The sequence below is a fragment of the Carcharhinus amblyrhynchos genome, chromosome 12, assembly GCF_965287045.1.
Source record: "Carcharhinus amblyrhynchos chromosome 12, sCarAmb.v2.hapA, whole genome shotgun sequence".
In the NCBI taxonomy this organism is placed as follows: Eukaryota; Metazoa; Chordata; class Chondrichthyes; order Carcharhiniformes; family Carcharhinidae; genus Carcharhinus; species Carcharhinus amblyrhynchos.
The window spans coordinates 13,163,194-13,183,042 of NC_137335.1; the positions used below are offsets into that span (position 1 = coordinate 13,163,194).

At 40.2% G+C, this 19,849-nt stretch overlaps 1 protein-coding gene across 1 annotated transcript in view; it reads right to left on the reverse strand.

The window, feature by feature from the left end:
* Positions 1–19,849, reverse strand: part of cfap61 (cilia and flagella associated protein 61) — a 174,834-nt gene that overhangs the window by 24,600 nt on the left and 130,385 nt on the right. Inside the window, exons 23-24 of the mRNA XM_080199899.1 lie at positions 18,454–18,545; positions 3,028–3,233 (exon numbers count right to left, since the gene is read on the reverse strand). Of these exons, the coding sequence (XP_080056025.1) occupies positions 3,028–3,233; positions 18,454–18,545 (298 nt within the window). The remainder of the gene's footprint in view (positions 1–3,027; positions 3,234–18,453; positions 18,546–19,849) is intronic.

A 19,849-nucleotide genomic window follows, 5' to 3' on the forward strand; every position in this document is an offset into this window, starting at 1 on the left:
ATTTCCAGCATTTCTAGGTTCTTATCTTTAGTTGCTACAAGAGAACTCTAAGACACCAATACTATCAACTATTTCTCAGTAAAGTGATACCGTTAAATAGTAATAATGGACGTCGGTTGTGAGATAAAATGCATTGGCAGACCATTCAGCACATTGAATTGTGTCTTATCTTACAATCATCTTATTTGCCTTCAATTTCTCAATACAATACTTAAGTAATAACATAAGAACATAAGAACATAAGAAGTAGGAGCAGGAGTAGGCCATCTAGCCCTTCGAGCCTGCCCCGCCATTCAATAAGATCATGGCTGATCTGTCGTGGCTCAGTTCCACTTTCCCGCCCTCTCCCCATTACCCTTAATCCCCTTGCCTATCAAAAACCTATCAACCCGCGTCTTAAATATATTTAGCGAGGCAGCCTCCACCACTTCAACGGGCAGAGAATTCCAGAGATTCACCACCCTTTCCTATAAAAATACTTTTCTTATGAACATAGAACGAACATATTCTAGAACTACTCTCATTAAAATACTGATATATATCTCAGGTCTGCTCAAAGTATTTGGCAAAAAATAAATGCAACCAGCGTACAAATATTTTAGGATAAATCCATTCTTGTATGTGGTCTATTTGAAATAGCAAAAAATTCCCATTTGAACCAATGCTTTTAATGGTTCAAATACTTTTTCAAGCACTCATTATGCATTGGTAAAGTGCAGAGGCATGTGGCCAGAGCTGCATTTAATGTGAAATTAAGTGGATCTAACTGAGGTTTGCAGCTGTGCTGAAATCTATTTGTATGGCTGTTGCTTCTGAACTAAAAGCAATATAGGGGTGAATCACCCAAGTCTTTTCAGAAAACGTAGGCATAAGAAGTAAATAGTGGTACATTTTTGAATGAGAAGTCTTCATAATATGCAACAAAATTAAGAGGCAAGTTGATAAAATTCAATCTGATTTGTACTGGGTTAAAGGGAAATATAGAGTTCTATTATAGGCTAATACCTTAAATGTTTTACACCACATTTGTGTTTTTAACTGTATAAATGTAATGTGAAATGTCTATTGTAGACCCTAAAGAGGATCTAGATGTTCCTTAATATTTATAGCTTCTGTAGTGAAGGATAGTTAAGGTGATACCTTTTGGCTCACTGCTTGTATTTACATTGCTGAAAATAACTCCTTTAGTTGAATGGCAGAATCATAGACCAACATTTTCATCGATCAACAATATCAATCATATAAAGGGGTCGAGGCTTGTTTATGCTATGGAGTGGAGATGATGGAGTGGATAAAGTAATAATTCCACCAAGGGCATCCCAAGGCAATGGTCTTGTAATAGCATATCAGGCCTATTAGAAGCTGACTTAAGATCACATTATCCAATATTCCAAATTACATCTCAGATGTTATGATATACATTGGACTGTTATTTATGCCGACCATTGGGCATGAGCACCATTTTATGTTAGTAGACTATTTCCAAAAGGGCATGTCATTACTGATGCTTTCCAAATGGCTTACACGATCTGGACAGTGTCATTTTACCTGAGATGAAAATACCAAATAAACACACATTGTATGGCACAATGGTACAGGGGCTAGCACTGCTGCCTCATTGCGCCAGGGACCTGGGTTGGATTCCCAGCTTGGGAAGTTTGCACATTCTCCCCGTGTCCTGTGTGGGTTTCCTCTTACAAACCAAAGATGTGCAGGTTAGGTTGATTGGCTATGATAAATTGCCCCTTAGTGTCAGGGTAAATACAAGGGGTTACGGGGATAGGGCCTGAATGGGATTGTTGTCGGTGCAGACTCAATGGGCTGAATGGCTTCCTTCTGCACTGTAGGGATTCTATGATCTCTATACTTCCTGCAATTGTCAATGCTGTTATAATCAATTGACAGGAAACAATGCAAGAACTTCTTCCTATCGGAAAACAGAGCCTTTCACCATTTGGCTGTATGTATGTTTTTTGTTGAAGCTTTGAGTTGAACCAGAGATTGAAGAGAATACAGCATAATTCAAAAATACTGCTGTCTCAAATTCTATTTGTATAAAAACATTTACTTCAGTATCAAGTATCCAAAAAGATAGAATCATTCAGTGTCCAATGTCATCTTTTGAATGGCATATGATTTGGGTAATAACATAAATTCTAACTTCTACTGCAATTTTCTAAGTGGCTTATGTCTAACAAACTCTACTAGTTTCACGAAGGCACATTCAATAGGTTGACTAGTTCATTCACAGATTGCAGGATTTGAGACACAAGTGTAAAATGCTGAGCTTTATCTATTAGTGCCATCAGCAACCAGGTTAAGATCAAATTGGCTCCAAAAGATAGCTAGAAATAGCAACACTGCCATAACTGTGATATTGTTATGGGCACTGGATTCTGTGACCTTAGGAAGCTGCTTTATCCAGATAACGGTGGCACAGTGGCACAGTGGTTAGCACTGCTGCCTCACAGTGCCAGGGATCCAGATTCAATTCCAGCCTTGGGTCAGTATCCGTGCAGAGTCTGAGAGTCTGCACGTTCTCCCTGTGTCTGCATGGGTTTCCTCCAGGTGTTCTGGTTTCCTCCCACAGTCTTGAAGACGTGCTGATTAGATGGATTGACCATGCTAAATTCTCCCTCTGTGTACCCGAACAGGTGCCAAAGTATGGCGGCACAGTAACTTTATTGCAGCGTTAATGTAAGCCTACTTGTGACACCAATAAATAAATTATAAACTTTAAACCAAAGGAGTAAGCTAAGGATGGTTTCAACATATCTGAGTCGTCTGTTGGTATCCCCCGAAGTTTTACTCCACTTTAGAGAAGAATACTAAGGTAGAGACAAAAAGATTATTTTTAAGGTGTGAATTTGGGTGGTTATAAGATAGCCCACATTCTCTTGATTTTGCTGACTGGATACAATCCATTTTATTCATGTCCCCACACAACAGCAATCACAATGACATAAGATTTAACACATATAATCAGCCTTTCATACCATAAGAAAGAATATGCAATACAATACTTACCTGTACAAATCTGTGATCAGGCCCTCATCAAAGCGAGAACACAAATTATTAAGGAGACGCTCATGTTGTCCGTACAAGCAAATATAGTTGGACACTGGGAGAGGCTTCAGTGATAGACAAGTGATGGATTCTACCATGCTGTATTGATTCAAATAAATTTCAAAGTAGTCCCCAGTCTCCCAACTTCCTGTTATTATTTCACGCCCCTAGAAAAATGAAAGAAATAATCAAATACAACCAATTCTTCTTAATCGAATTATATATTAGAAATCAATTTTCTGGAAGGCCGGAAAGATTTTGTGACATTAATTATTTTCTTGCCCCATGGGTCATTGCTTTTTCAATCCTATATGAATTGATGTATCAGTGAACTTTTGACAAACTCCCAATGTAAAGGGCAGCAAATAACATCTGTAAATGCATTTCAAACAGATTTGCAGCAGTAACTAATGGTCTCTTAGCCCATCATAAAAGTTAAAGTTTATTTATTAGTCACAAGTAAGGCTTACATTAACACTGCAATAAAGCCACTGTGAAACACCCCTAGCTTACACTCTGGTGCCTGTTCAGGTCAATGCACCTAATCAGCCCACCTTTCAGACTGTGGGAGGAAACTGGAGCTCCTGGAGGAAACTCACGCAGGCATGGGGAGAATGTGCAAACTCCACACAAACAGTGACCCGAGCCGAACTGGCACTGTGAAGCAGCAGTGCTAACCACTATGCCACGCAGTCCCAGTTTTGGCTCCGTAAGGATGGATGTAAAGTTAAACCATCACATTAATGGAGCACATGAATGCTAGTCCCTGTGCCATTGTGCCATACAATGTGTGTTTATCTGGTATTTTCATCCCAGCTAAAATGACACTGTCCAGATCATGTAAGCCATTTGAAATTACCTGCCCTTTTGGAAATAGTCTACTAACATAATACTCACCTTTGTGAAAGATAAATGACTGAAAATAGGCCATTAATAACTAAATGTGGCTGCTCGTAATAACCATTGCCAGAGCTGAATGGAAAACTGTATTGATTCATACAAACAAAATCTATGAATGTCTAATTTCATTGAATAGCTAACAACATTGAATCACAGGACAGGAGGAAGGGCAAGTAAGAAGTGTTCTACATTTGGAATTGGCTCTGTAAAGAGTTAACATCAGGAGCACACATAATGCTGATGTAACAAAGATGAACTCTCATGAGATTTGACATGACTGAGAAGTAAGAGAAATTGGGAAGGAAGTGAAACTCCAACTTGTGTGGAAGTCCAAATGTGCAAATACTTGCTGTAAATAAAAAGTAATGGTTTTAAGAAACTGCAAACTGGGAGAATGGACAATCCTCCAAGCCCCCGTCTAGACTTGGCCATACATTGACGCATGGTGGCAGTGAGGAAAAGACCTCAAAAATAAGACACAGAGCTGGTAAGGTAAGAAATATTGAAAGGACGGATAAAAAAATAGACTCATCAAGACATTGGAACATTGCTGGAGCAACAAGTGAGACATAGACACAGAGAATGGACAGCATTGGGCACTGGCTTGAAGTAGCAAGCAACAGCACAGAAGTAGGAACAGATCCAGGCTCAGCCAAAGCAGCACGGAATCCACACAACCACTCCCTGAAATATTTCAAGGTACAGTAGGCTCACAACAGACCTACGAAGGAACAACTGGAGAAAAAGGTTCACAAGATACAGAACTGCTTCAGGATTGCACAGGAAAGATCAAAAAGACCAAGTCGGCACACTACTTTATGGAGAAGGATCAATTGCTGACGATGTGATTTCATGGCATGGAGTTGCTGCAGCTTCAACTTCTTAAGACAAAGTCCTGCAAGCACAGATTTGTATGTTAACAATCTCTATAGGCTGGCAGGAAACTATTATAATGGAACCTTTTTTTTATTCATTCATGGGAAATGGGCATTGCTGGCTGGCCAGCATTTAGTGCCCACCCTTAGTTGCCCAAGCACAGTTGAGAATCAACTGTTGTGGGTCTAGAATCACATGTAGCTCAGGTAAGGACAGCAGATTTCCTTCCCGAAAGGACAGTGGCGAACCAGATGGGTTTTTCAACAAACGAAAACAGTTTCATTGTCATCAGTAGATTTATTATTGAATTCAAATTCCACCGGCTGCTGTGGCGGGATTCGAACCTGGGTTCCCCAGAACATTGGCTGGTTTCTGGATTAATAGTCTAGTGAAAATACCACTAGGCCATCACTTCCCTCAAATCTTCAAGGACAAACTGATTCACAGTAGAATTATAGTCAGGGTCTTGGATGAGGCATAATCATTTCTCTTACAGACAAGTGAGGACTTAACACTAGTGAAAGCAGTGCAGATTGTAAGGCAAACAGAACTCAGAAAACAGAATTGGGTGTTTGTTCGTGGGAAGGAAAGGTCCCATACAGAAGATTGAGAGAGAACGTTCAGCTTTGTAGGCCATAAAAGAGAAGGCATTCCAAACTTAAGCCTATCTTGATTCATTTAGGAGATGTAACCTGGCACATATTTTTAAATACCATTGAAAATGGGTTTATCAAAAATAAGCGCTGGTAATTTTTAGTCAATTTTCTGACCTCTACCTGTGAATATTGTGTAATTTTAATATCATCGAAGATTATTTTTAAAAATTATACTGATCCATGTAATAGTTTCATGGTATGTATTAGTCTGTTCCCTTATAGCTAAGTCATTATTTAATATGAAAAAGCTTTAGAAATGTGCCTGAAAATAAGAAAATAAGCACAATTTGAAAAGCCTTCCTTAACCAATACAACTTTGCAATTTCAACTTGGAAACATGGCCAGGATTAAGCAAGGAATCATTGAAAGATGACTATGCAACTTTATGAAAAGATTGAAGAGATCAGGAGCAATTTGAACCATTCCAATGGGCACGATTTCCCTGATATTTACAGAGAGTAAAAGAAGAGGAGTTCTAAAGTCTGTCAGGGCAAGTTTAATCTTAAGGTAGTGAGGAACAATGATGAAAAATATTAACCCACCTGGGTTTTGATGCAATTCAGGGAGATGTAAAGTCCCCTAAATCTTTTGCGGTGGTTTGACCAGTTTTACCTGGATTGTGTTGATGATATTAGCAGAAATGGCATAAATTAACCCAGTGCTCAGAAGCTATCTTGAGCTATCTGTAGTGACAGCATGCATTATACACCAAATGAACAGAACAAGAGAACCACTTCAGTAAATACTAGCACAGAGGCTCTGGTACCTGCGACTACAATGTATGATTGTACCACCATTCCATGAGCAACTAACTGACTTGAGGATATTACACAAACTGTGGCTGGCAATGTTAAATTTAGGTTGCAGGTGTTTTAGACTTCAGTTATGCATGGAGGACCAGATAAAATAAAATAAAAGCAAATTACTGCAGATGCTGGAATCTGAAACCAAAAGAGGAAATGCTGGAAAATCTCAGCAGGTCTGGCAACATCTGTAAGGAGAGAAAGAAGAGCTGACATTGCGAGTCCAAATGACTCTTTGTCAAAGCTTCATCTGAATCATCTGGACTTGAAATGTCAGCTCATTTTTCTCTCCTTAGGGATGCTGCCAGATTTGCTGAGATTTTCCAGCATTTTCTCTTTTGGTTTCAGATAATATAAGACCCTGAAGACATGTGTCCGTGGCAGCAAGTTATAAACATAGAAAAGTGCTGCTTCACAAAATATGTGGTTAGGGTTTGGTCACTTCGTTAGCTAATGTAACTGTTACACTAAGAAACAGGGTGGCTGCTGTATAGTGCACTCTATAGGAATTGACAGGAAATATTGGTTGACTCATCAATAATGCATGAATATAGCAACAAGAGGCTGAATTCGCTTTGCTCTGATAGCAGCTTTATTGGATAGTGGTTAACTTTCAATAGTAGCCATGAGGATTAGGCAAGAAAATAGATACAGTGGAAAAATATTGTGGTAATAACTAAGAAAGGATTCAGTAGAAGTGAAGAATGTTAGTTAGTGGAAAAGTGGAAAATTGTCTGAACACAAAAAGCTGGACAATTCCAACCCGAGCCCAAAAAAGTCTGCTCTCGATCATCAGTAAAGTGGGTCTTCAATAGTGCCATCAAGCAGCATCTGTTCAACAATAACCTACTCAGTGACACCCAGATTGGGTTTCACCAGGACACTCTGCTCCTAGCCTTGTTAGAGCCTTCGTTCAAACATAGACAAAAGAGCTGAATTCCAGAGGTGAGGTGAGAGTGACAGCTCTTGACATCAAGGCCACATCAAAAGTGGCATGAAGCGTGGATCAAGGAGCCCTAGCAAAACTGGAATCAATGGGTATCGGGGGCAAAATCTCCACTGGTTGGAGTCATACCTGGTACATAGGAAGATGCTTGCGGTTGTGGAGGGTCAGTCATCTCAGCTCCAAGACATCTTTGCAGGAGTCCCTCAAGGGAGTGTCCTAGGCCAAACCATCTTCAGCTGTTTCATCAATGACATTCCCTTCACCATAAGGTCAGAAGTGGGATGTTCACTGATGGTTGCCAATGTTCAGCACCATTCGCAACTTCTCAGGTACTGAAGCAGTTCATATTCAAATGCAACAAGATCTGGACAATATCCAGGCTTGGGCTAACAAGTGGCATGTAACATTTGTGCCATACAAATGCCAGGCAATGACCATTACCAAGAAGAGGCACTCTAACCACTGCTCCTTGATATTCAATGGTGTTGCCAACACTGAATCCCCCACTGTCAACATCTTTGGGGTTACCATTGACCAGAAACTCAGTTGGACTCATCACATAAACATAGTGGCTACAAGAACAGGTCAGAGACTAGGAATACTGTGGCGCATAACTCATCTCATGACTCCTCAAAGTCTGTCCACCATCTACAAGGCACAAGTCAGGACTATGATGGAATACTCCCCACTCGCCTGGATGGGTGCAGCTCCAACAACACGCAAAAAGCTTGACACCATCCAGGACAAAGCAGCCCGCTTGATTGGCACCACACATTCACAAACATCCACTTCCTCCACCACCGATGCTCAGTAACACAATGTGTACCATCTACAAGATACACTGCAGCGCTTCACCAAGGATCCTTTGACAGCATCTTCCAAACCCACAACCATTTCCATCTAGAAGGACAAGGGCAGCAGATACATGGGAATACCTGCAAGTTCTGCTCCAAGCCACTCACTATCCTGATTTGGAAATATATTGCCATTACTTCACAGTTGCTGGGTCAATAGCCTGGAATTCCTTCCCTAATGGCATTGTGGGTCAACCCACAGCACGTGGACTGCAGTGATTCAAGAAGGCAGCTCACCACCAACTTCTCAAGGGCAACTAGGGATGGGCAATAATGCTGGCCAGCCAGTGATGCCCATGTCCCATGAATGAATCAAAAGAAATCAAGTGTCATCCAGATAAATTATATTAAATGCCAAAGGAAGGCCCTCAAGAAGATGGGACATGTGCTGTGCTGGCTACATTTTTAATAGCACACTGCGTCCTGGGAAGGCTCATGTAGACTGCAAGGAGGCTAATGTAGTTCCCCTTTATAAAAAGGAGACAAGGTAAAATCAGGTTAAAATCAGTAATAGGAAAGATGTCTGACAGAAATTATTATGATTGTAAAATATGATCACTTCAATGAGGGAGACATATTAAGGACACGCCACCTAGCTTACTAATTTGATCATATTTTTTAAAGAAATTACCAAGATGGTGACTGAGGGAAACCCCGTTGACAGTGTCTGTCAGGACTTCCGAAAAGTTTTTCACGAGGTACTGCATGAGAGGATTCTCTATAGTAATGAAGCCTCTGGTAATACGACAAGATATTGAACTGAATTGAGAACTGCTTGGAAGGTCACGGTCAGAAAGCAGTTAAGAAAGATTTTGATCTGTTTGGAGTCCAGTCACTATTATTCCTATGAATAATCTTAAATGTAGATGTTGGGGGTAAGGTCTGTAAATCAGCAGGTTTGTGTGAGTGTCAGGAATGCAGCCAATGCTCAATTCCCTCAGGCAGATCTTGATGTGTTGGGGATTTATTTTAATACAAATTAGTGCTTCAGGACTCCTCTCCCCTTTACTGTTGTAAATATCAGGGCAATTGTCTCTACTGGGACAATCCAAATTGGGGGCGGCACGGTAACACAGTGGTTAGCACTGTTGCTTCACAGCACCAGGGACCCTCGTTCAATTCCCAGCTTGGGTCACTGTCTGTGTGGAGTTTGCATGTTCTCCCCATTTCTGTGTGGGTTTCTTCTGTTTTCCTTCCAAATTCTGAAAGGTGTGCTGGTTAGATGCATTGATTCGAACAGGTGCTGGACTGTGGCAACTAGGGGAATTTCACAGTAACTTCATTGCAGTGTTAATGTAAACCTTACTTGTGACTAACAAATAAACTTTAAAAAAAGAGTATCAAACATTGCTACTGATCTCTCCAATCAAGTAGCACCGTTACCTTTGGATGATTCCTACCTTCATTCTGTTCCATAATGGAATCACAAAGATTTTACACATGCAAATCTACTCAACTAGGATGTAGTGCAAAGGAGGCATACAGGGAGGTGCAAAAAATAGAACCAGGAACACAGTAATCATCTTGATTTTAAAATAAATTATATTGCATTTATATCTGTTCATTTTGCTAACAAAACTTCAACAGAGAAGAATGTTATCCATTGGTATTCTTAAAGTGGAAGGAACTGTTAGAAGCCGTGGGTAGAGCAGCTGGAATCATTATCAACTTCTCCAAATCTGGCATAATCATTTGACACTGAATACCTCTGAGTCTCAGTTTCAAAATTCACTGTGAGATTGAAGAATCTGAAACACAGTGCATATGTCATTTCTTGGGCAAATATCAATCTTGACTTCTTGCCTTCATTGTCAGGGTACCATGTACTCCTGCTCTTCTTCTGACAAGGTAAATACCAACACAATTGCTATGAGGTTATCCATCTTGTTTCAAATAGCTTTTAGTCCAATATTACTATTAATTAAAATCTAGGCTAAATGTGACAGATTGTGCAAAGCTACAAGAAGATTATATCTTACATTGGTCAGCCTCCTAACAATTAGTTATGTTGTCTTTGTCAAGCAAGACTTAGATCGAATTATCACATAATTTAGAGCACTGAAACAGGCCATTCAGCCCAAATAGTCTATTCTGGCATTTATGTTCCACATAAACCTTCTTCAAGTCCTCTTCAGCTCACTTTATCACCATATCTTACACAACTATTTTTTCCCTCATGTGCTTATGTAGTTTTGCAATCCATCTCAACTACAGGAAGAATGCGGAAGCCATTGAAAGGGTGCAGAGGAGATTTATAAGGATGTTGCCTGGATTGGGTGGCATGCCTTATGAGGATAGGTCTTTTCTCCTTGGAGAGACAAAGGATGAGAGGTGACCTGATAAAGGTGTATAAGGTGTTGAGAGGTATTGATCGAATGGATTCTCAGAGGCTTTTTCCCAGGGCTGAAATGGCTGCCACAAGAGGACACAGGTTTAGGGTGCTGGGGAGTAGGTACAGAGGAGATGTCAGGGGTAAGTTTTTCACTCAGAGAGTGGTGGGTGCGTGGAATCAGCTGCCGGTGGTGGTGGTGGAGGTGGACTCAATAGGGTCTTTTAAGAGGCTTCTGGATGAGTGCGTGGGACTTAGTAGGATTGAGGGTTATAGGTAAGCCTAGTAGGTAGAGATATGCTCGGCGCAACTTGTGGGCCAAAGGGCCTGTTTGTGCTGTAGTTTTTCTATGTTCTATGTTCTACTCCTTACTGTTATGGTTCAGGTCAGAAGCTCTAAAGTGTTTTATGGAGCCCGTCTGGATCATAGGTTTTGCATCTTGTATTTGGCAAAGATAAGCATGATAGATTTCATTTCAGATGTGATTCAAATGACCCACTAGGGAGTTTTTAATCAAACAAGTTTATTTAAGAATATAGTCAACATGTATAGTAAGAGTATTAGCAATAACCTCTATCAATTACAAACAATACCAAAACAACAACGACAATGTATAGCCCTTAATAAAATAAGAGCTGGCCCAATCAAAACAATCCCACAAACAAGATCCTTCAAACAGGTTTAATTAAGCATAGACTAATGCTCAGGTGATACTGGAACTGGGTCCTTTGGTTGAGGTCTGTAGTTCTCTGGATAGACTCAGAATACTTTGATGCCAAAACACCAAGGACTCTAGGCAAGCCACCAACAGCTGATTCCCCTCTTCAGGAAGGCAAGGCTTTGCTTTCAGATGATCAGCAGAATTTCCAAAACCAGTGAGAGAGAGACTTATTTTCAGCTTGCTGTCCCTTCTAAAACTAAAACTCAAACAACTCCAAACTGAAAGTGAAAGAGCTTCTGTTCACCTGACCTAACAACTAGATTTTCTCCTAACAATGCAGAGTCATAAACATCCCAATAAAGATAAACAAACCCGTTTAAGCAGCAATAAAAAGACTCCTCCAGACAAACTGTTGCCATAATAAAAAAACAACTGAAGCCAAAAAGGCCTGCTTTCAATTGCAGAAAACATGAGTTAGGAAAAAATCATCTCTTAAAGGTGAGCTAATGTCACATTGCAAAAGTAAGTTGCACTCTTACCATTCTTTGAGGAAAGAGGTTTCCTCTGCATTGACTAGTGGATTTACTGGTAACGAGTTAATTATCACACTAGTTAATCCCGCATCCCTCCCCCTCCCCACATACACCATGGAATCACACAAAAAGATGATTAGAAGAAAATGTAGCATGCACTTATATTCTAAAAGTCCACAAATTAATTTGAGATAAAGTCTTGATAAGTGGCAGTCCAATGATTTTTTTTTTCTGGTCCACTGAAGAGATAGAGGTTGGAGGATTTTGAAGATAGATTTGCAGTGATTTCCAGCTCGCAGTAGCAGGTTTCTCTGGCTTCTTTTCAGTCGAGGTGCAGTTGAACTCCTTCAACAAAACTTGATTTGGTTCTTCAAATAGGTCGGTAAAGGCAAGCTGAGTTCTCCACCTCCTGGTGGATTTTAGGCAGTTTCCTGTTCTTTTCTGGTCTGCAACTCTTCTTTCTTTGTTCCTGCATGCTGCTCCCAAAAATGCATCTTGCTAAATCTCCACTATCAGAAACATGGTTTCTGTCAAATGACCAACGTATCTGTTTTCCGTGCCCTCACAAATAGTCTCTGAGGGTTTGGCCATTAACTCATAGTGGTAAACGAGTTCCATCCATTTGCATATCCTTGTGATAGAATGGGTTTCTTTTCACACCCATTCTTTGGAAAAAAGCCTTAAGTTTATTGTGAATGAGCTTCCCAACTATTTGCATAATGCAACATAAGCTTTGTTGCATTTTAATACTTTATCAATGAAGTGTCCTGAATGGTTGTTTGTAGTATCTTGTCCAGACATGGAGGCTAGCTTCCAGGTCCTTGTGTATTTCCATGTACATTAACAGAAACAAAAAAGAGGTCACCTAATCTTTCAACTTTGTTTTGTTTCAAAAGTCGAGACCTGAATTTTGGCTCCTGAATCAGGAAAGCAGAGTTGGCAGAATTTTTGGCTCCGCAAATGTGACCTGGGAGAAAGTGTCTCGGAAGTTTGGATTTTTAGTCTGAGAGCTGTGGAGTGAAATGGGAGCCATGGGGGCCCCGAAAACAGTGCGGAGGCAGAACTGTGGTTGCGGATGCAGAAGCAGGCTGAGCGGAAAGGTCTACCTTGGTGAAATAGTATTTTGTCACAATTTTGAAAAAACAAGAGCCTCCCAGCCTTCATGTCATAATCCCCCTACACACTGTCCATGCCATGGCCATGCTAACCCATGCCACCTGAGAATCCCATCCACTCCCAGAGATACTCATAACCTCCTTGCCAGCTTATGCTCTTTCATCCACCCCCATAGCCTTTACTGCCAACTCATGGCAACCTATGCTCTCCACACCCACCGCTCTTTATCTATATACCCTCCATGCAAACTCACCTAATATCCACCACTTTAATGCTATGATTAAATAAAGTTCTTTGGTGTCTTTTGATGAATTAACTATTTTTAATAGAACACTTATGGATAAAAAAAACCCATTCACTAAATTTAAAGTCCTTTAATCCCTTATAAAAGCAAGCATTTGTATTCATAGGCGTGGGCTGACAAGTGGCAAGTAACATTCATGCCACAGAAGTGTCAGGCAATGGCCATCTCCAATCAGAGAGAATCTAACCATTGGCCATGATATTCAATGGCATTAACATCAATGAATCCCCAACTGTTACCATTCTGGGGTTAACCACTGACCAGAAACTAACTGGACCTGCCCTATAAATACAATGGCTACAACAACTAGCCAAAGATGAGGAACCTCTTGTAGTGAATAAATCACCTGCTGCACCCCACCCCCCCACCATAGTCTGTCCACCACAGCACAAGTAAGGAGTGTGATGGAATACTCTCCACTTGCCTGGTTGAGTGCAGCTCCAACAGCAATCAATAAATTTTGTACCATCCAGGACAAAGCAGCCTGCTATGTGGCATCCCATTCAAAATCATCCGACACCGATGCACAGTAGCAACAGTACCATCTACAAGATGCACTGCAGCAACTCATCAAAGTTTCTGTGAAAGCTCCTTCAAAACCCATGATTGCTACTATCTGGAGATACAAAGGTAGCAAATGCATGCGAACATCACCACCTGAAAATTTCCCTCCAAGCCACACATCAACCTGACTTGGAAATATATCACCGTTTCTTCACTGTTGCTGGGTCAAAAACCTGGAATGCCCTCTCTGACAGTACCATGGGTGTACCTACACCATATGGACTGCAGTAGTCCAAGAGGCAGTTTACTATCACCCTCTTTTTCCACTTTTTATGCTCATTCATTCCTTTAACAATCCAAAAGGCGCTATACCTCTTCCCAAGGAGACCTTACCTGTCCAAAAGGTTTTTGGGGACCATGTTCAAAAGAGTGCCCCATCTCCCCAAATACCTATGCTAACATTAAACTTTCTCTCACAAGGCTAAAGTGCACATCATGTTTTGGTATCCCACTAGTGAAAATCAGATCAGCCTGAAGGCACTGGCACTTTAACACATGCAGTTGCCCTATGAACCACAGTGTAAAGTGGAACCTACCCCTCCTGCACACCCTCCCCTCCAAGGGCTGGGGGTGGGTGCGGGGGGCGGCGGCAGGGGGGGAGGTGGGGGGAAGGAGGACATGGGTTTAGGGGTGATTTTCCTGATCTGGGCTTCCGCAGCCATTTTCGCAAAGATGGAGAGTCTCTCTGTCTGCACAAAATTCAAGTCAGAGTCTCCATTTTCCATTTTGTTTTAAAAGTAGGCTCCACTTTCCACAAGTTAATGAGTCCTCATCGCGTGAGTGTAACAACTGTCATTGTATGCAAACTTATTTTGCACGTCCTTTATTAGCCCTATCCATAATCCTTCTGTTTTTCAGGTGTCCATAGAACCTGTTCCTTGATAATTAAATTCCAAAGCTTCTTTTCAACTTTCTAATTGTTTTATTGACTTCTTTCCTAGCCTCTTTGTATTTCTTCTTGTCATCCTTTCCAAAGTTGTCAATGTTCTGGATGTATGTTCTTCTTTACTTTCAAGTTTGCTCTTAAATCTTTACTCGCCTTGATGTCTCATTATTAGCTAGTTTATTTAATGCAGAGTTCAAATTATGTCAGAAAATATAACAGCATTAATAATAGGGCACCATGGTGGCACAGTAGTTAGCATTGCTGACTCACAGCGTCCAGGACACGGGTTCAATTCCAGTCTCGGGTCACCGTCTTTGTGGAGCTTGCACATTTTCCCCATGTCTGCTTGCGTTTCCTCCAGGTGCTTCGGTTTCATCCCACAGTCCAAAGATGTGCCGGTTAGGGTGATTGGTCATGCTGAATTGACTATAGTGTCAGGGGATTGGCAGGGCAAATATTTGGGGTTACAGGAATAGGGCCTGGGTGGGATTGTGGTTGGTGCCGACTTGATAGGCAAAATGGTCTCCTTCTGCACTGTGGGCATGCTATGAAATCCAACATTGGCATTAGGCTGGTATTATAATTACAAAACCATGAAAAATACTGTCCTAACTTTCAAAGAATATCCCACTAATAACTCATTTTGATTAATTTGATGGATCGTGATACCTTATTATTACTGCATTGTATTCTTACAGTGTTTTGTTAAAATACACATTCTTCATTAATAGGCTCTTCTATTAAGAGTGTTTGCAGTGGAAATGCACTTGATATACAACATTTTACTCCAAAATTTAAGATGCAACAGAAAAAAAAATTCTACGTTGCTTTATTTTTGCAATGTACTATACTTCGTATCAATGCAATAGAGTATTGCATTAAATATATGTGTCACAAAAAGATTTATCATACAGAAAAAGCACAGATAAGTATAATTGGGACCACAGAAATCAATGCAATTAGCACATTCATATAGAAAATGAGATTTGCAGTTCCAATCTTTTGTTATACTGTAATTCATTTATCAAACATTTCGTAACGTGGAACTGGCTATTACAAAATGGCAGATGCTCATCTTTATGGGAATGGAAATACAATGCGAACAGTATCTGAGAGTGCTAAAGGTGATAAAGCTTATGGCTGTTAGAGATCAGTTTCACATGATCAAGTCAATTGGCATCATTAAAAAAAATGTTAGATCTCTCTACAGCAGCAAACAATGCTTGCTGTAGAATGGTGTTAGAAATTATTTGATTCTGCATCATAGGCTGTCTTCTTAATAAACCTCCCAATATAATGGCAATCCATCATTAGATGCAACAAAATACGATTAGAATTTCTGGATGACATTTCATGCTGTTTTTGGCTAAGCTGACTTCCTTACTGGATAATTTTAACCACCAATGTGCCACAAAATATGTTGGCTAGTTAGTGCCAAAAACAGAAGATGTGACCTTAGTAGGATTTCTGTAACCTACAGAGGATCATGACAATGTAAATTCAAAGTAATTCAATGTAATTCAAGGAATGTGAAATAAATGAGGTTTACTTTTTCCCCATTTATAAAATGATGCCGATCTCCCATAGCCCTGCTTTACCTCCAAGGTCGAGGTTATAAATCTTGTTTGCACCTACACAAACTCACAAAAATAGGCATTGGAGTCACCCAGTGTGATTGTAGCTACCTATATTCCATCACAGCACTTGTTTCAAGGCATTGCTTTTGAATAACTCTCAGAAACAAATAAAAGAAATGTAGTTTTCTGACCATTTAAAATGCATAAAAATGAAACAATGCCAAAATTGCACACATAGCTTTTAATCTATCAAAACATATTTTGTTGGATCTACTGTGGCATTGCTCAAAATGAGTCCGAAGATGTTTCTTTTTGTTGCTAGGTCAATATTATATAAGCTATTGTAAAATAAATTATGTAAGGAAAGTGGACAAAACTGTGGCATGTTTAATGTAGGTCACTATGAGGTTGTGGCCAGATAGCTCAGTTGGCCAAAGTGTGGTGCAGGTTCTGACCCTGTACTGGCTGAAGTAGGTCTTGGGGCCTGCCTCTTCACCTTGATATGATTTATTATTGTCTCATGTATTGGTATACGGTGAAAAGTATTGTTTCTTCTATGCTATACAGACAAAGCACACCATTCATAGAGTATGTAGGAGAGAAGGAAAGGAGTGGGTGTAGAATATAGTGTTACAGTCATAGCTAGAGTGTAGAGAAACATCAACCATTGTAGTATCATGACATAGAAATATGTAGCGAACAATGATAAACAACTCATGGACAATAAGGAAGTTATGTAAAGAGAGAGACAAAGGTGTGAGGTAATCAATTTTTGACAAGAAGGATAAATTTGGGTATTATTTAAACAGTAAACAGTTACAAATAGTGGAGATCTAAAGGGATCCATGTACACAGATTGCCATGCAGAGGTTAGGTGCAAAAAGGTAATCAAAATGGTTAATGGAATGTTAGCCTTATAAATAGAACATAGAGAGGATGTTTTACTACAGCTGTACAAAGCCTTGGTTAGACCACATCTTCAGTATTGTACAGAAGTTAGTGCATCGCACCTTTGAAAGGATATATGGTCTTGGAAGAAATGCAGCACAGATGCACCAGAATGTTATCGTGCGTCCAGGGATTTGATTATTAGGAGAAATTACATATACTAGCTTTATATTCTCTGGAAAATGAAAAGCTAGAGGATGATTTGATTGATAATTTTACAACTTCGAAATGAATTGAGAGGTAGATGGAGACTTTCTTTCTCTGGGGAGGCCTAGGACAATGAGACATTATCGTGAAACCAGAACTAGGTCATTCAGGAGGTAGGCTAGGAAACACTTCTGCATGTAAAGAATTGTGGAACCCTCACAAAAAGAAGCACATGCTAGTTCAATTAATACTCTTAAATCCAAGATTGATAGATAGTTGCAAGCCAAGGATATAAAAGGATATGGAAGCAAGACAAGTATTCATAGAATCATACAGTGCAGAAGGAGGTCATTTGGCCCATCGAGTCTGCACCGACCACAATCCCTCCTTGGTCCTATCCTCATAACCCTTTGCATTTATCCTAGCTAATACCCCTGACACGAAGGGGCAATTTAGCATGGTCCATCCACCTAACCCGCACATCTTTGGATTGTGGGAAGAAACCAGAGCACCCAGAGGAAACCCACGCAGACACAGGTAGAACGTGCAGACTCTGCACAGACAGTGACCCGAGCCAGGAACTGAAGCCTGGTCCCTGTCGCTGTGAAGCAGCAGTGCCAACCACCTAGCTGCCGTGCTGCCTGTGAATGGAGTTAGAATACAGATGAGACATGGGCTGAAATTTTACTGTCCCCACCTGCCATGGAATTGGAGCAGGAGAGGGGCAGACAATGGAAGGTCCGTTGACCTTGGGTGAGATTTTACGGTTTTGGGAAGAGCAAAGCAGCAAAATCCTGCCCATGATCTTGTTGAATGGTGGAACAGGATGAAGGGATTGAATAGCCTACTTCTGTCCTCTTCATTTGATATGGGCAAAGGGAAAGTAATGGGACTATGTGTGTAGCTCTTTGGAAATGCTGGGATAGGTGCAATGTTTTGAATGGCTTTTGTGCTATAAATCTGTGGGGGAGTTTTACAGCTCCTCTCGCCAGTGGCATTTTCCAGTCTATTGAATCAATGATCTTTTGAACAGTGCAACCTCTCTGCCACGATGATGGGACGTAAAATGCTGTGCTTTGAGTCTGTGAACATCCTTTGTGTGGTTATGTAGCCAGTTGGATCAGAAATAAAAATATCAGGTTGAACACTTTGGAAGAAATTTAATAATTCTTAGATAATTTCACATTACATTTCTGTAAGCATAAATGTTAACTGTTGGCTGGTTAGCTGCATCGTAGCCAACGGATTAATACAAATTGATGCCCCATTGTGATACTTAATACTTACATATTCAGACCGTGACTTCAGCATTTCCTTACAGGACACGATCCCTGGCTTAGAAATGTGTAGATAATGGTATCCTCCGGGTAGAATGCATCCTGTATTAAAATAAGGATAAGCAAGAGACACTCATTTTCACAATCGTGGGGAGCAATTTTAAAGTCACTCACACCAGTGAGATTTCCGGTCCTGTCAAAGGCAATGGACTTTTAAAAGGCTCGCTGCATTTTATGGCCCCACCCATGCTGCAACTGGGCTGTAAAACTTTGCTTAGGTAATGAAGAAAATTTAAGAAGAAGAATTAGCATTTCAATCACAATGGCTATCATTTGTTAGTAAATACGTATCATCAGTAATTCAAACAAATGCACAATGGTTAACGGTTGGATGTGTTTTTGAGTTACTGCTCTCAATAACATCAATGTGGCAGCCCAGGCATGAGGCTGGGTAGGGGGCATATATTAGCTGAACAGATCCAGGCAATTCCCCAAAGAGTGAGGAAAAATTGGAGAGAAACTTGTCCCAAGATAACATTCAGGCACTTCCCAGCTGCTGTCTCAGCCCAAAACTGTAGAGGCCTGGAGCAAGTCATCCACCTGTCCTCTTGGCTGCAGTTGGTGACCCACAGTGGCTAGAAAATAAAGGGAGAAACTCACCTTTGATTAACAAAATAGTCAGTCAAAGGACAAATGTGACAGAAAAAGTATGATTTTAAAAAATAAATTGGTCTACATTGCTGAAAATGGGGAAACAGTTTTAGAGAAAATTATTTTTACAATTCTGTTGCTTCTTCCCTGCTGGGTGTTACCAGCAGGATCACAGCTGTCATGGTGCTTCTGTGAATACGCTCCATACTGGAGCTGGAGTAGTCACAGAGCTTGAAAAAAAACACGCATTTGTTTAATTTGCATTGAAGATATATTTGGAATTTATTACTGAATTATAGTCAAATATATAATTTAAAAAAACAACAATTTCAAGTGCTCCAGTCAAAGCAAGAACTGCATATTGCATTTATCTAATTAATGTACACTTCAGTAAAGATGTTGCATTCTGTGTGAAGCAGGTTCTTTTGGAAAAGTGGATTCACTGCAGAATACAAGATGTGTCAGAGGGAGTGAAAAGCCAACAGAAGAACAGACTTCAAATGCCATCGTAAACTAAAAGTTGAGCTTTGACTGGTTTATGCATCAATTATCCAAATCTTCAGAAAGGTGCCCTTAGAAGTAATCAACCATTGTTTCCATAATGAATTGAAAGCTTGGTAGTCAGACTTCATCATTTTTAGAATTACATTGTTCCAATTTTATTGTTCAGTATTGAGCATGTAATATCATAAGGGATTTAAGTTAGCAAGTTACTGATCATCTTGTACCATATTAGATATTTCATGCAAGTTCCT